Here is a 17,542-nt window from a genome sequence, read left to right on the forward strand (position 1 = left end):
ATCTTTAACTTAACTTCCTTAAATAAATAAAAGCCAAATAAAAATACAACTAAATAATTAAAGACAGAAAATACATATCATAAAAAAAATAATTTACCAAATAAATCAACTAAAATAACAAAATCCAATTAGGTCAAATAAATCAAACAAAATAAGCAATTAAACAATTAATTTAATAAACATGCATACAAATAATTTAAATTAACAGCAATCAATCAATTAATCAAATAAAAACATAATTTAAACAATTAATTAAATTAAAATACTATTTAAACAATACATTAAATACCAGGAATATCCTTTTAAATCTAGGGGTATTACATTTATTGTGATGACCTTGTGGGCGGGTGTGTCGTGGGCGGGTGCAAGAGACACTGTCAGGCTACCACACTGGTGAGCTACGGGTGCACAAGTCCCACATCGCCTGGGTAGAGGAAAGGTGAAGTGCTTATATGTAAGTGCATTATCTCCAATTGGTATGAGGCCTTTTGGGGTGAAGCCCAAGAACAAAATCGTGTGGGCTCAGGCCCAAAGCGGACAATATCATACTATATGGTGAAGTGGGTCATTACAGATGGTATCAGAGCCTGACCCAGTCGATGACGTCGGGCCTCCAAGGGGGGTGGATTGTGATGACCTTGTGGGCGGGTGTGTCGTGGGCGAGTGCAAGAGACACTGTCGGGCTACCACACTGGCGAGCTACGGGTGCATAAGTCCCACATCGCCTGGGTAGAGGAAAGGTGAAGTACTTATATGTAAGTGTATCATCTCCAATTGGTATGAGGCCTTTTGGGGTGAAGCCCAAGAACAAAACCGTGCAGGCTCAGGCCCAAAGCGGACAATATCATACCATATGGTGGAGTGGGTCGTTACACTACCCACTCTGAAACCCTTAATAAAGCCAAGGTCCTCAGTCCTGCGCATAAGTCTGCTTAATCCCTCCATAACAACATGAAAGAGGAAAGATGACAAAGGTTCACATTGTCTTATGCCCCGGATGTAACCAAAGAAACCAGCAGGAGAGCCATTCACAAGAATAGAAAACTTGACAGATGAAATTGATTGAGACCCACCACTTACATTTGTGGTGGGGAATAATCCTCCACATCTGGTGATGGTAATCTTGGTTTTCTATCAATTTAAAATCAATTTAAGTGATAGTTGTAATATAATTACCCATTTGATAGTTTATTGAAGTTATCACCAATATGTTATAAAAAAAGTTAAATAATAAAATATATAGGTTCATGTGATGCAAAGATACGTACAAAGTGAGAGTATAAGAGAGATTGAGATAAAGAATATGACAATACGTACCTGACGGCGGTGAAGAAATATTGACGGCGAAGTTAGGCTGCTTGAGAGAGAAAAAAGGAAGAGATCGCGGCAATGAGATGAGATTATGAGAAAGGTAAAAGAGAAATTAGGTTAGGTGAGGTCTATATTTTGTGCTATGAGATTCTAAATCATCGATAAATTGATAAGAATTAAGAGACTCTTAGAGTGGACCGTAGGATTCATAATATAATAAATTACTAAGTAATTTGGACTGTAGGATACTAAGATTATATTGTACTGTATATATAATTTAATATATCTATCTATCTATATATATCTTAACTGTTCGGTTTGGTCAAGTTTGATTTCAAAGGATCACAAACCGTGACCAAACAGTATTTTTACAGTTTCACAAATTTGGAACAATGACCGAACCAAACCGTTAGTAAACCAAACCAAACTGTTCAGTCTGGTTCGGTCTGTTTGGATTTTCAATTTGACCGGATTTTTTGTGCACCCCTACCAAGTATAATCCCAGTTTTCTCTTATCCCGTATATGTGATGTGTGGCTCGAGGGAGTCCAAAGTTGGTGCCTTAGGCATCTCTTACTAAGCCTTCGTGTTCACCCCTTCCTTTAACATTTTTCAGGTTATGACGATGACGTGGTTGATGACGAACCCTCACATGTGTAGTTAAAGTCGACGGGAGCATCCTTTTGAGTATTATCCAAGGCTTTTTATTGACGCACTCATTCCATTATTTGTATCTATGCATGCATGTGAGTTGGGACAAGGGCGAATAGGTAAAAAATGACAAAGGGCGTGTTCAGAATCAAGTTTGGGCGTAAAGCCCCAATTTTTTCGAAGTCTCGTCCGGCACTGGTGTTACGTGCGGCATGCCACTGCGCGCGCATAGGGACGCCCGTGGGTGTCCTACGAACGCTCGTAGGACACCCCATGAGTGCTCGTTATTAGATCCTAGGCACTAATTTTTTTGAAGGTTTTTCGATTGTCCTGGGCTTCAACGTATGGGTCCCACAGGGTATGTGAGAGGCTTGAATCACTATGGCCCCGCCGGGAAACGAGCAGTGTGGCCGAAAATGACATTTTTACCCTTTTAAGCCTAAAACGGGCAACCTCGAGCCAATTCGCTTTTCTTCAATTTGAATTGACCTTTAATGACCATACATGGCCTAGAATACAATTAGAAGATCCCCAATGCAATGGACGGTCCAAAAATACTGATTTACCCTTGTAAACCTAAGTGACCTAAATAGTGATCGGGGTTGATTTTCTCATTCTTAAGCAATCTAAAATGGTTAGAATTGACTTCTAAGACTTCATTTAGACTTCTAATGCATTGTACAGGTCATATAGACCATTTTTGTAATTTCCGGAATAGATAATGCAGGAAACCTTAAGAATTCTATAGAGAAATTTAATTGTATAACTTTTCTTTCGTACGTACAATATGAGAAACTCATACCACATTTATAATGCTCTCGCCACCCACTCCTAGAAGGACTATTAGAGCAACCACTTTCTCTTATCCTCATCTCCTTTTCATTCCTAATTTCCTCATAACTCTATTACTTGTTATACAAGTTACACTAGAAGTACAATTTAAACGGGCCTATCCATAACTTGGCTTACAACAGGCCTTTTTTAGGACTGATGAAAACCTATGACCCAATTAGTTGGCCAAAGAATTATATTAAATTCCATAACACGAAACTAAACGCCCTAGGGTTGAGAATGTCGGTGGCTCTTATATATATAAACATATTTATGTGTATAAATGTTCTTGTTTTGTCTGCGATTTGTTCTTATTAATTATTTCAATTGATTCATTTCATGCCTTAAAAATAGTTGTTTCTATTTTAAAATTTTAAATAAAACTTAAAACAAGGTTAATTTAGTCATTTTACAACCTACTTAATAGCTTCGTCTTGAAATTGAGTTAAATGATCACTTTTGATGCTTTAATGAAGAGTGTAAAAGAGGGGAGAGGACTTTATGATTGATTCTATGATTAAAGGTTTTTGATCAATTGAAAACTTTTTCCTTGTAAAAACAGTATATATAATAAGGTTGTGTTTGGCTGCATGAAATTGAAGCATTGGAATTGGTGGAATTGGAGAAAAAAATTAGTTCAATTTTTTGAGTTCCAATTCCACCAATTCTAATTCCAAAGCTCCAATTTCATATAGCCGAATATAGCCAAAATATTTTCGTCAAAGGTTATTATCGTTGATTTTAGCGACCAAACTTAATCAAATCAATAATAAGTGACCTCACATAGATATCATCTGGAGAATACTTGTTCAAACTAAATGTAATACTTGATGATTACCCAAAGTACCCCTGATTTTAGAACTATGTGGTCCACTGAATAAATAAATCAAAGCAACCACTAACTAATACACTAGTCCACTATTATCTCTGTCCTATAAGCAATTTGCTATAACACAATTATAAGGAGATGAGGATGAGAGAATCATGCTATTACGGGGAAATAATGGAATCAATAACACATGGCGGCAGTAGCAACAATACAAATTAATATATATCAACTAAATCACATTCACACACACACACAAGTCCATCACAACACCGTCAATGCAATGAATGCTCAAGCCATGTATTTTCCCGAACCAATCCCAAGACCTCATCCTTGATACTTGCCTAGCTAATCCAACTCTCCACACGCAATCAAACCAATGCCCACAGACTCCAAATGGCACAAACCCACCGCTCATCCACCATTTGGCTTATCGGTTAGCTGTCTCTAACATAAGATCGACCACAGCTTATCGCCATTTGGGGCTTAGTAACCAAAATTTCGGAAACAAGACTACCGTTTATCTTCCGTCCATCACATACCTTCCTTTACTAGTATTCCATCGTTCTCACATCACCCTTTTACTTACACATTCTTTACCCAATACATTTGCTAAAGTACTTTCATGACATTCCCCTATCTAGCCATATGAAATGAACATACCATTAAAAACCATCAAAGTCACTCACACACAAACATGCTTTCATAATACAAAAACTCAACAAATAATTTCATGAAATCAATTTATCAAACATTCATATGCTTTACATCAGGAGGAATATATCTAAATCATGTTATATACATAACTTACCAATTTCATCATCACAAAGCATTGATAATTTCCTCAATTAGAGCACGCTTTCACATAATTATTTTAACATATAAAATTGTCATATTTTATCATACAAATCATGCTTTTCAAATTTTTCACATGTATGGCATAATTTCTACACAACTAAACATCACATAAGCATGTTATAATTAGAACTTCCACATAACTAAGCAAACGATCAAATTACGACATTCATATCATACTAATATATATAATTAATACATAAGAACTCACAATTAACCTAAGACTCCATGAATTAAACACTCCTACCATAAATTAACACTTCGTATACCAGAGCACAGTTTGTAATATTATGAAGTGTTGTTCCTGATATATACTTTGGCCAGAATATCGCGATTCGGCGATACCTCTAAGGCTGCCGTCCAGAGGAGTATAATTGTCAGGGGTATAATTGTTTTTTAAGTAATATGATATTTTGAAAAAAAATGTGATTAAAAAATTATGGATAAATTTGTATTTTTTCATATTTTTAATGGAAATCGTACGTGACAAAACAATAAAAGTAGACCTAAGTGATATTTATTTTCGAAAGATATTTGAGAGTGATATTTGGCCAAACCTGAGGGGGTATCAGTAAAATTAATCCAAAAAAATATAATATAATAAGATAAGATAAAGTGCACAACAACCCCCCGCGCGAATTATCTTTTCTCTCTCAAGAAACCCCCTTGAACTACTAAATGAACACTTAACCCCTTAAATTATCTCCATTTTTTTGTAATTAACCCCACACCGTCAATCATCCATTGAATTCCCAACAGTATGCAGTCATGTGACCTCACATTATTTTAAATGATGCTTATGCCCCTTTTGATTGTCATACAATTTCTTAAACCAATTTTGCTCCATTTTCGTTTTCATGTGCACAGTAGGAATAAACCTTAAACATGTTCAGAAGTCCATGATACTTTGCACTTCTTCGGAACCCTAACTACTCAATCTTTTCCTCTATCTCCTAAATTGAAGGATAACCGAAAAGAAAAAAAAAAAAAAAATTGTTGCTGAAAGTTTTCCTCTTTATGTCTATTAATTAATCCTAAATTGATGGATAACTAAAAGTGAAAGAGGAAAGTAAAACGTAAAAGACACCTAGGATTTCACAACATTCACCTCTCAAGATCTCTCTCACTAATATATATTTTTTAAAACGATACTTAGGTCCTCACTAGTAAAGATTTATAATATACTAGTAGTTGATGTTGATCAATAATAATGGGACACATTATATTTTAATTACTAAATCATAAATGATAATCAAATCAATATATCTTATTTGGTAATTGAGTATCTACCCCCACCATTTTAATTTGATAATTAAAAATGACATGTTTATTTATTATTGGTCCACATCAATTGTGAGTATGTTGCAGATCCTCGCTAATGAGGACTAAGCATGGTCATTTTTTTTTTTTTTTTTTAATCGTCCAAATCCTACAACTCCATGTTTTTCATGAATTTCTCCACCATGAACTCTACCTTTCAACTTTCAAGATAAATTAACTCCAGTGGCCGGAACTCATCTTCACAACTAGTACACAGGCCATCATTTGATGAAGTTCCAATATGGTTTTGCTTAGCAAAAGCACAATCTATTGTCTAATGAAATTTCCTCTAGGGTTTGAATACAAGCTTCATACATAGCCATTAGAGGAGATAAACGTTTGCAGAGAGAGCTACAGATTGTGTTTTAAATTTTAGCTTACTGCCTTCATTGATCAGAGAAGCACTTTAGTCGCCAAGCTCTTCGCCGTCTTTCAATTCCTCAAACGGAGGGCTCAATAGCTTCATTTTTTGAACCAAATTACCAACGCACTCAGGCATCTTGCTGAGTTAACTCACTAACGAATCCTTATGATTGTCATTGTAACCAGTATGGATCACCAATTAGAGCTTTACGAAAGACCCACAAGAATTGAAGATTTTTAAGCAATTGAGGAAGACCCAGATGAGAGAATTGTTTGAATTTTGATGAGGTATTTTTACTAGACGAATCAACTCCCTAACTTGGGTATTGACAAACCCCTCTAAGAGACTGAAAACTACAAAACAATATAGGGTCTTGGGGGTAATTTCAGAAACCCAGATGAAAAAATTGGTTGATATTTCCGGTTGAGGTGAGAGAAAGTGAGGTATGAATGTACAGAAGAAGAAGGAAATGATTGGTTTTGGATAGTGGGTACAAACTGTGCTCTGGTATACGGAGGGTTTAGGTTAAAAATGAGTTAGTGTTGGGTGTTGTTTTGCCATAAAATTAGTTACTATTAGGTGGTGTTTGTAGTGAGATTTGGTGTGCTGTCGGACTTATATTGCTCAGGGATTTCATTTGACACGTCAGCAACAGACACTAACAAAGTAATAAACAGTGCCATTCTACTAAAGGGCAAATTGGTAATCTTTTATTTTCGTTAACGGCAACATAACACTATGTCCTTAAATGTAATTTTTTAATACTTCAAAGAGGCAATTATAGTATATGGAGAGTTTATGCAATTAGCTGATATTTTAAGGGAATTTTGTGCACTTTTCCCTATTATATATATATACACATATTAGTAAGGTTGATCATGGATGTGATCTTGTGACTATATGTATTTCAGATCGCTTTTATTGACATGTGGTTGATTATAATACGTCCAGTTGTAGACAACCAAGACCCAGAACCTCGTACGAAATACAGCGAGATCACAGGCTCACAGCATCTTAAAAAAGCTTATATTTATTAATAAACTAAAAATCACAGAGTTAATTAATTGGTATTATTAATACCAACTGAATAGTTAGATTTGTTTCTTTTCTCTTCTGTGGTTTTTTTTTGGTTAAATCTTCTGTGGTTGTTATGTCTTCCTCCTGCCTATAATAATGACACTTTTTTTCACTCCAACAACTGAACAGTGACACCTAATTCCCACAACGCCTGGGGCATCTTAGCACCGATCCCTCTTTGTCACATCTCTCTATATATAAGTAGCATAAAGCAGTTTCAAACTTTCAAGGGCTTCGGGAAGTTTCGTTTTGTCTCCCGAGTGGTCGCTTCAGAGGAGGATTCAACAGTGAGGTTTCGCGCGTTTTCGTTCGAGATCTCTTTACTTTGAGATTCGTTCTTCGATCGCTTAGATGATCAACACATAAAACAAGGTAATCAATGATTGCTTTGAGTCATTTAATTGTTTTTTTTTTTTTTTTTTGCATTTATATCTAATTGGAGTTGTTTTTTTAGATCTAAGATCAGTACTATATGCAGTTACTTTTTCTTTGCTGAGGACGATTTCGAGATTTTGCTGACTAGAATTTTGATTGTAAACTGTTTGGTTGCTGTAAAATTTATATAAAACTTGTGAAAATTAAGTACAGAATGGCATTCGTGATATTAAATCCGCATGTTGAAAAAGGAGTACTGTGGAAAAATAAATAAGGAAAACAGCTTGTATATAGGTTTTTATTAGGTGGAGACATTTGATTTTGGTTTTCTTCCCCTTGCTTATACGACTTTATTCAATGAAAACTCTAAGAACTATTTGGTTTAGTTATTGAAAACAGTTTTCAAGGACTCTGAAAATGAGAAAATTCAGTTTTTCAGTTATCTGAAAACAGAACAAGCGTATCAGAAAAAAGTGAACCAAACAGGTCCTGAAGTTTTGTACTTCAACCTAGTCCATTTTTCTATAATTTCTCAGCAGTCAAACAGGTAAAGAAATGTGTAAGATCCAAATTTTTAATGGTTGAGAATTTTATAGAAGGCTATATTTTATCAGCAATTAAGTAGAGCGAGTCAAAGTTGCAAAAAAATTGAAACCTAATGTTGTGGAATTCTGCATTGCATGCCCTTTTAATGATTTGGAATTAATGGTGTGGCAGATTCATTCGAAATCTCTCCAAGTTTGGTGATTTGGAGGGAGGGTAGGTTAAGCTGTGGCATGTTGGGAAATCTACGTGGTACATCCTCGATGTACAAGCGAATGTCATCGAGAGATTCTCCAACTTCAGTTGACGTAGAGGAAAATTCAGGTAAATCAATTTATGCTCAAAGCTATCCGGCCTAAGCGATAGAGAAATATATTTAATTTCAAATCATCAAGAACCCAGTATATATGTCTAGCCTAAGTTGGGTGCTAGACCCAACCTTTGACATAATTTTTCACAAAGTGGTCTTGCGTAGTACTAAATTTGTTTTTGTTAAGTTGGGTTTTGAAGTTCCACTATGACAATGGAGTCGAAGCAGATTTTGCAATTATGTATTCCTTGTACCCCTCCTTTTTGGGGTATTACATGTATTTTGTTGGGGCTCTCTAGTTTCTCTTTCAGTCATCTAAGCGTTGCGATGATAAAAAGGAATAAATAAAGAAACAAAAGCAAATTCCTTACATGCACCGGTGAATTTGACAATGAATTTTTTATCACTAGTGTTTAATTTGGTTGATTGAATGGTCTATTCTTTGTATGTATTTCAAATTGTGAATGGTAAAGAACATTTGATAATGTATCTGGACTGAGTTCTTGCGTATCTTTTAGCTTTTTTACAGAACGGTATGGGAGAAGAGAATACAAATCCTTCATGGAAACTTTCTTTTCCACATGTACTTGTGGCTACCACAGTTTCATTTTTATTCGGTTACCATCTTGGGTTTGTTCTCTATCCTGAAATTGCAACCTTAATTTTTTCTATTCCTTTTCATTTCTTTCAGAGTTCGTTCTTTATTTTTACATATTCATTAATTAGCAAGGAAGTTGAAGTCCTTATGGTTTATATTCTTTTATCTACAGTGTAGTTAATGAGCCACTGGAAAGTATTTCTATCGACCTTGGTTTCAATGGGAATACCTTGGCCGAAGGTAATATAAAAATTGGATATTTCATATGTATATATATTTACTTGAACTGATCTGATTTGTGTTCTCTGCATTTGAATCTTGATCTGAAAAAGTTGTCTATTTTTGTCAAATGAAGGTCTAGTGGTTAGCACGTGTTTGGGTGGTGCTCTTGTTGGATCTCTGTTCAGTGGTTTGGTTGCCGATGGGGTTGGGCGTCGCAGGACTTTTCAGTTGTGTGCTTTGCCTATGATTATAGGTGCTTCTATCAGGTAATATGTTTCATCAGTAACCATTGTTCATACTTATAGGCTGCTTTTTCTTAACACTCATTTATCTCTTTCCAAATAGCATTTAAAAGTTTTTTATGTGGCAAGCATGGGATTCATTATGTTGTGGCCCTAATGAAGGTCTAGGGTTTGGGGGCCGAAAATTGTAATCTCCTGTTTTTCGCATAACCGGCTGTTCGCCACGGAGTAGGCTTATGCTGAATTGCGGAAATCTTTGTGTTCTTTGTTTGTAGTGTGTTTACTTTTTATCACAATTCTTGTTTTGTTCGTGGGTCACTACATTTGGCTTAACAATAATGTTATCAGTTTTGTTCTTCTGGTCCATTTCAATATTCATTTTTGTTTTGTTTTGTTTTTTATTTTGGGGGTGTGGGGTGGGGGAAACACTCATATTTGGAGCTCGACTACTCCCTTCGGAACTACCCCCTAGCCACTTGTACTGAACATTCAGGTTTCTGTAACTCTTTGGAGGTGATGGTCGTTTTCTTTTTTGTTTTTGTTTCTGTTTTTCTCTGTTTGTTTGTTTGTTTTTTTGGGAGGTGGGGTTGGTCAGAAATCTATTTCTAGATCTGGTCTTTATTTATTTATTTTTAGTCATATGTTATGTATATTTAATATTATATAATGTCACCAGTCAGCTGTTTGACCTCATTAGCCGATTGATGCCCGATTGTCCAAATTTAGTTACATTGTTTTGTTCCTTGAGAAAATAAATCACATTATATCGGTTCACATTCTCCATTTGTCAGCACCACTGTTATCATCTTTAGCATCATCATCTTTAAGTTCAACGTGATGTTCCTCTAGTTCATTTTTATTTCTCTTGGAAGTCAGATTTGTCTTCCTCACATACATGTATTAGTTGTCCATTCCCAATTACTGATAGCACTTGGTTGTTCCATTTTTGTGCTATTAATATTTTATTGTGTCAGAAAATCTGCTTATTCAAGTTGAGCCCGTGTGATCTCTGCACTTTGAGAAGCTTTTTTATTTATTTATTTATTATTATTATTTTATTTAATTTTTATATGTATGTATAATCTTCAACCTGCTTCACATGTTATACCTTTTCTCTGAAGTAGATAGGACATTAGAATGAGTTCTCTTGCTTTGACTTGTAACCACTCCCCAAACCAAATTCTCTTCTAAACCCCTCCAATTTCTTTGGGTGGAGGGTAGTTTTGTTTGGGTGAAAATGCCATTTTGTGCACTCTCTAAAAGAATAATACATCTCTGGGTGAAATACCATCCAAATTCAATGGGAAATTCTTATGTTTTAGGCTGAAGAAACTACCGGGAAAAAAGAAGATGGACATTTCCCATTGTATGCCCCACCTAATTGGGATGCTTTTAGGGCAGGATTGGGGACAGACCTAATGTTTAGTATTATATTGCATAACACGGCTGCTCTCAAGTTTAAACCTGTGTCACTGTCAGTCCAAGCTTTTCCGAAGGACATGAGATTTGCTTGCAGCAAATATAAGGAAAATGATGTATTCCTCAAATTTAGTCCAATCCCCAAAAGTTATAATTATATAATTTGAGCACTTTTGTACTTTTCTATTTGACATGTGTTGTGCGTGAGTGTTATCTTTTTTATTTTTTATTTTTATTGTTTATATCTTCATTGTTACCTGTTTAAAAATTTCACATGTCCAATGTGCTCCGGTTCATTCTTCCAGCAACTTCTTTCTATTTCTATTTTCTTTTGTCATGTATGACAGCTTAGAGATCAGTTCTTAGCTTTTATTTATTTATTATTATTATTTTTAATGTAATGCTATCTGGAGTAGTTAGTGTCTTCTAGTCTTAAAATTATTAACACATGCATTTTCAGTGCAACAACCAACAATTTGGCTGGCATGCTTCTAGGGAGGTTTCTAGTTGGGACTGGATTGGGTCTAGGCCCACCTGTTGCATCTCTCTATGTTGCAGAGGTACAATGACTCTTATTTATTTATTTTTTTTCCCTCGTTGATTATATCGCGATATATGTAGGTTTGCAATACAGGGTTTGCTTTTCTCTCATGTAGTTTCTCTTTTATTCGTGATCAGGTTTCTCCTGCCTTTGTGAGGGGTACTTATGGAAGCTTCATTCAAATTGCAACATGTCTTGGACTAATGGGGGCTTTACTAATTGGAATCCCTGTCAAGGGTATTGCTGGCTGGTAAGAAAATGGAAGGATAAAATCTATAAAGAAAGAGGAAGAAAGAACAGAAAAAAATAAAAGGATGCAACAGTGTGCTTCACGAGGATTTTTATTTTGCTGATGTAGTTTGCATCTTGGAAAAAATATGGTTAATATTTAACTTTCTAAATATACTTCCTTGTGTATGTGCTTAGGTGGCGTATCTGTTTCTGGGTATCGACAGTTCCAGCTGCAATACTTGCTCTTGCCATGGCGTTCTGTGCAGAGAGTCCACATTGGCTATACAAGGTTTGGTGTCATCTTTATATGCCTACTGCATCTTGATATGATCGTTTTTCTTTTTCTTGGGGTGCAACTTTGTACCATTATTGCCTGCAGTCCTAAATGGCTGAAGTTCTTGATAAGATATATATATTTAATTTTTTAATATTTTATTTTAAAATGTTAAAAAGAATGAACTGAATTGTTTGAGAACTAAACTTGTTGAGCCCTTGATAAGGGAAGCAGATTCCTACTCATATTGTGTGAATAATCCTCTCCTTTAATATTATTGTTCTCTCATGATTGTACAATCTGCTTGCTAATGGTCTCTCCCATACCTCTTAACTAATTATCCTTGATCTCCTTGTAAATTCTGTCTCTGTCTCTCTCACACACACCACATTCTTCTTGACAATACTCCTGAATGCTAGGCAAACAACTGCTCTACTAAGCTTGACAAGTTTTTTAACCATTATTCATTCTCCGATTTTGAGTTGCCTACACTTTGCAATTCGCGCGGTCTTCTATCCGATTGTATTCTTGGTGATCTTTTTCGATATGCCTTTTGTTGATCTTCGTCGTGTAAGATTGTGTCCAACATTTTGCATCAACAGAAAATGCAGAAATCTTTAATGTTCTTTTGCTATTCATGATTTAGGGAAATTTTCATTCATTGTTTTGCAATTTTCTTTCATTGTTCATGAGTTATACGCTTTTGTTGATCTATATTTGATTTTTCTTTCATCAAGAAATGGCTTTTCTTTTCCTTGGAAAATTTTGCCGTCAATTCATTAACTAATGTGAAATCAAATTTCACAAGAAGTGGATTAAGTTTATTAGTCGCTATTGTAATATGCGCTTATGCAGAAGGTAAAATGCTGAGAAATTCTCATTGGTCTGATACAGCAAGGAAGAACTTCAGAAGCTGAAGCTGAATTTGAGAAGCTTCTGGGAGGATCTCATGTTGAATCTGCAATGGCAGAATTGTCTAAGACAGACAGAGGGGATGACACTGATACTGTAAAGTTTTCAGAATTGCTTTACGGTCGGCATTTCAGAGGTAAACTGTCTTTTCTCGTCTACATTCCTGAGGGCTATGTTACATGGAATCTTCTAAATGAGTGAAGCACCTCTATTGGATATGGGAATAGGAATATGTGATATGTATCTGACGTCTGGTCGGACGTGCAAGTAGCATGTACATTCGAAATGCAAGTTAATTATGTGAATGTACATAAAACTCTCTTATTATCTTCCTTACAACAACAACAACAACTAAACCTTTTTCCTAACTACTTGGGCTCGGCTCTCTTATTATCTTCTTTCTGTTGCGTTATTGTTTCCAAATGATTAAATTGTCCATGGTGAATGCTTTATGGTACATGAAAATATCATTTACCTTAGAAAAGAAAGAAAAGTATTAAAAATTATGATGTTTAGCCATGTTTGTGTCTCTCTGGATTTGGGGATTTAATGAATCTGATGGTTAGACACGTCTGATACCGAAGTCCATGTAACATAGCCTTAGGATTGATGGAGTATTTTTATTCTCTCCCCGTGTCTGCTGCCCTACTATACTGACTCCACTCTTGCTCTTACTACTGCTTCTCTTTCATTCTTCCTTTTCCCCCAAATTGTTTTGTATTCACTCGTCCCTTTTGCAGTTGTTTATATTGGGTCAACCCTATTTGCTTTACAACAGCTATCTGGAATAAATGCCGTGTTTTATTTCTCTTCAACTGTATTTAGAAGTGCGGGAGTATCATCCAATCTTGCAAACGTCTTTGTTGGAATTGCAAATTTATTAGGTAAGTTGCAAATTTATTAAGTGAAGGTTTGTTCCTCAGGTGCTCACTTGCATGTATCAGGTATCTTTCTTTTTTCTTTTTTTTTTCTTTTTCTTTCTTATTTTCCTTTTCTTACTGTGCCACAAATTTTATCCAGGATCTATTGTTGCATTAATTCTGATGGATAAACTAGGAAGGAAGGTCCTTCTGCTGTGGAGCTTCTTTGGCATGGTAAATAGTCTTCAGTTTTCTGGGAGATGATACCTATTTCTTATTATAATTGTAATTATGGTTTGAAGCTGCAAATCATACATCTGCCAAAGTGAAACTAAAAAGCATAACCGACATCATGCGTGCCCAGACATTAATAAGATCTTGTTATCATGCTTATTTCTCTGAAATTTATGCACATTGCGGCACTGATGTGTTTGCTACCAAAGAAAAATAGACCCGGGAATGGGCCAGAGGTTTCTCCTTGTTTGTTCTGGAACAAAACATAAACTTTTTTTAATGAAAGAACTTGTTAAATTGTCCTGAATGAGTAAGGAGGATTTTCTTATGTGGGAAGTCATTTTCTGGAGAACAGGCTTTCTATACTTGTTCCTTAGTATCATATATGATGCATTTCTTTCTTATCATCTTTGCCACATTTTTCATACACATCTCATTCAATTATATATAATTTTTGGGAAACGTATGACCTCACTTTTGGTATTTGCTTTGTGCATTCGATCTATTCAGGCAGTATCTATGGCCATTCAAATCACTGCAGCAAGTATTTCTGGAGCTTTGTACCTATCTGTTGGTGGCATGTTGCTGTAAGTTCTCTTTTGACTTGCAGTTGATGAATATTGAGGATGCATATTTTTATTTGGTGAATGTAGCAAAATGCAATTTTGGCTTGAATTGCTGTAATCCATAACTTCTATCCTCATCAGTATGGTGCATGATAAAATGAGGCGAAAGTTCATTTCATAGTGTCCATTCAACAGGATATATGTATATATCTATATGATTTGAGCATCCAAATGTATCTTTTGGCATAATGCGTTAGATGGTTAAAATATATGCTGATGTTGTAAAAGACGTTGCTTGAATTCTTGGAACTGATTTAGAATCTGATTACATGTTTGGTATTTCCCACATATATACATATCTCAAAAATAAATAATTCTAATTTGGACACAGGATTCTTTGGATACTTCTCTCCTTTTTTGGAGAATGTACATTGTGATGAGGCGTTTCCAGTGTATTACAGTAGTATAATCCTTGGGGAAATATAACAAGGGTTTTAAGACTTGGACTAATTTTAGAGAAGAATAATTGGGATATAACGAAAAAAATCATGTCATATTCAGAAGTCAACATCCATGACATATCTGCAAGTTTTTTGAACTTCAGTTGCATCTTTGATATGGTTGCCAGAATTAGTTGTTTGTTGATATATTGTGACAAACAATCATTTTGAAATTTGTATATACACATGTATTGAGTGTGTATATATAGTGATATCCTTGGTGTATTTTTTATCCTACTATCATTTTAGTTTGTTGGTGCATCATATGCCATCATGATAAATTTTTTAGAATCATTTGTAGGTACATGTAGAGCTTATTGGATTGACAACTTGAACTTCTTTGTGTAGGTTTGTCTTCACTTTTGCGGTAGGAGCTGGTCCGGTTCCTGGTCTCCTCCTACCAGAAATTTTCCCCAGCCGAATTAGGGCAAAAGCAATGGCATTTTGTATGTCAGTCCACTGGGTAGTAAACTTATCCCTTTCTTTCTTAAATTTATTCGTCATGAATCTTTCGTCTATTTATTATCAAGTGCAAGGCTTTGAAGTTCTGTTATAAAGCTTCATATGTATCTGGTTATGAAATTTTAAGAAATCCCCTTGACTGGTGTCTTTTGCCATCCCAAAGGGGAAGGTGCAGGGTTTAAGTCTCGGTTAGGATATGGAGGCGTGCAGTAGTTATCAAGAAATAAAATGATTTTGTTAGGAATGATTTGAGAAATAGAAAGGCATTGTGATATTTTTCTTGTTTTCATTTGGGTGTTTTGACTGGTTCTTTTTTCAGGTGTTCAATTTCTTAGTGGGTTTGCTGTTCTTGCGATTGCTCGAGCAACTTGGACCACAACTCCTTTATTCTATGTTCATGACCTTCTGCTTTATGGCAGTGGCTTTTGTGAGGAGGAATGTCATGGAAACTAAAGGAAAATCACTCCAAGAAATTGAGATAGCTCTTCTTCCACAGTAACATTAGGTTTTTCCTTTTTAGGATTTTCACTGGCAGAATCTGTTCTGGCCAAGTGTGGTCACAGGTTTAAGATATGTGTGTATGTTTTGTATTTTTGGTGCAGCAGCCATAGAGGTAAAACCTATTTATAGGGTCAGTTTTGTTGAAGAACGAAGTACTTAAGCCATTTCGGCTGGCATGACATATTCGTTCGTTTGCAAGGAGACTGCTAATTTAGGGAAAGCGCAGTGAGCTTTATTTAAGTTTTTAGTGGAGAGAGAGAGAGAGAGAGAGAGAGAGAGAGCATGGTTTCCCGTGGACAACAGATTTTAAAGCCAATGTATATTGGAGGGCATTTCATATGTAGAAAGCCAATGAATAGTAAGAGATTTCAGTATCTTAGTATGGTGAAGGTATAGTTGTTACCTACCATACGAGCTGTTGTTGTATTGGGATTTGTATGAAGTTAAATTTGGCCCATTTGCAATTGCCAACGTGGCATTACATGTATTTCTTGAATGCAGCATGCATATAATACAGTATACCATTGCATGTTATTCACTTGTGTCAAGGCGCAGGACCGATCTTATGTTATGTGTGGCTTATGTTTTGAATAATAGCTACCGATATGTAGGTGATTGGTTGACCTGGTTTAGTGTGCATTATGCTTGTGCCAATGTATTAGCCTCTTTATTTTGGGTAAATAATATATTAGCCATTTTGGCCAGTCAATATTGCAAAATTCGAGCCAATGTTGAATCCTTGATCTCTAAATACTTGTAGGGTTGACTATGGATTGGATTTAGTTTTGACATTAAATTTGATCGTTACGAATCGGTGAAAATTGAATCCAATTTGATTAGATTAGATTACATAGAATTGGAATTAGAATTTGAGAAAATTTTGTTTTATTTATTTGATTTTTTATTTTATTTATTTTTTTATTTGATTTTTTTTTTTTTTTTTTTCAATTCTAAAGCTCCAATTTCATACCACCAATATAGCCTAAGTTTTTTTACAAATTAGAATTCAATTCTAGGATTTGGAATTTTTTTTTTCTATCTAAAAACACAGTATTATTATCCTTTTACCGTAGATGAATGTTTAACTAACTCATTAAGCTAGTGACTGAGTGAGCAATCAATAATATTTGATTCACAAGAAATAATGAGGCTTTTCAACTATAATATAGTAATAAATAATAATAATAATAAAAAACTAACTATGATATAAATGTTTGATGCAAAGCTGCTAGGCTTAAATTAAAAGTTACCGTGGTGGGGCCATTCCCCCCATTCAACTCATTCAAGAATGAAGGTTTGGAGGACATTCTTTATACAGGTCATTTATATATGGCATGAGAAAAAAGACAACCCAAAATTTAACTTGTGCCCAAGATGAGATGATGAAGAGGGTAAAAAAAAAAAAAAATCTCATTTAATTAATTTAAAGGCCATCCTAAAACATGGAACAGTATACTCAAATGTTGTATGTATTCAGTACATCAGTTTAGGACATATATATTATGGAGGCATGATGTG

General features: G+C 35.1%; 1 protein-coding gene across 5 annotated transcripts; it reads left to right on the top strand.

The window, feature by feature from the left end:
* Positions 1-7,299: 7,299 nt before the first annotated feature.
* LOC132280061 (probable plastidic glucose transporter 2) lies at positions 7,300-16,558 on the top strand. Of its 5 annotated transcripts, none has more exons than XM_059782171.1 (14): positions 7,300-7,606; positions 8,327-8,476; positions 8,981-9,092; positions 9,233-9,300; positions 9,416-9,548; positions 11,404-11,503; positions 11,622-11,734; positions 11,911-12,004; positions 12,884-13,037; positions 13,825-13,845; positions 13,922-13,995; positions 14,506-14,582; positions 15,410-15,524; positions 15,843-16,558. In XM_059782171.1, the coding sequence occupies exons 2-14, from the start codon at positions 8,386-8,388 to the stop codon at positions 16,020-16,022; spliced, it is 1,332 nt and encodes a 443-aa protein (XP_059638154.1). In that variant the 5' UTR covers positions 7,300-7,606; positions 8,327-8,385; the 3' UTR covers positions 16,023-16,558. The 5 variants fall into 5 exon arrangements, with proteins under 5 accessions (XP_059638154.1, XP_059638150.1, XP_059638151.1 ...); XM_059782167.1 differs by lacking the exon at positions 13,825-13,845 and adding an exon at positions 13,642-13,785 and having other exon boundaries at positions 7,302-7,606; XM_059782168.1 differs by lacking the exons at positions 8,327-8,476; positions 13,825-13,845 and adding an exon at positions 13,642-13,785 and having other exon boundaries at positions 7,302-7,606.
* The last annotated feature ends 984 nt before the right edge of the window (positions 16,559-17,542 follow it).

The sequence above is a fragment of the Cornus florida genome, unplaced genomic scaffold, assembly GCF_030987335.1.
Source record: "Cornus florida cultivar Cherokee Brave unplaced genomic scaffold, ASM3098733v1 CherokeeBrave_3.0.0_Hap2_Chr10, whole genome shotgun sequence".
In the NCBI taxonomy this organism is placed as follows: Eukaryota; Viridiplantae; Streptophyta; class Magnoliopsida; order Cornales; family Cornaceae; genus Cornus; species Cornus florida.

Bases quoted from the DNA above. Each gene is read 5' to 3' on its own strand.
- LOC132280061 (XM_059782167.1), top strand. From the start codon at position 8,386: ATGTTGGGAAATCTACGTGGTACATCCTCGATGTACAAGCGAATGTCA. The intron at 11,735-11,910 runs GTAAGAAAATGG...GTATGTGCTTAG, and splicing joins GTCAAGGGTATTGCTGGCTG to GTGGCGTATCTGTTTCTGGG. The intron at 14,583-15,409 runs GTAAGTTCTCTT...TTCTTTGTGTAG, and splicing joins TCTGTTGGTGGCATGTTGCT to GTTTGTCTTCACTTTTGCGG.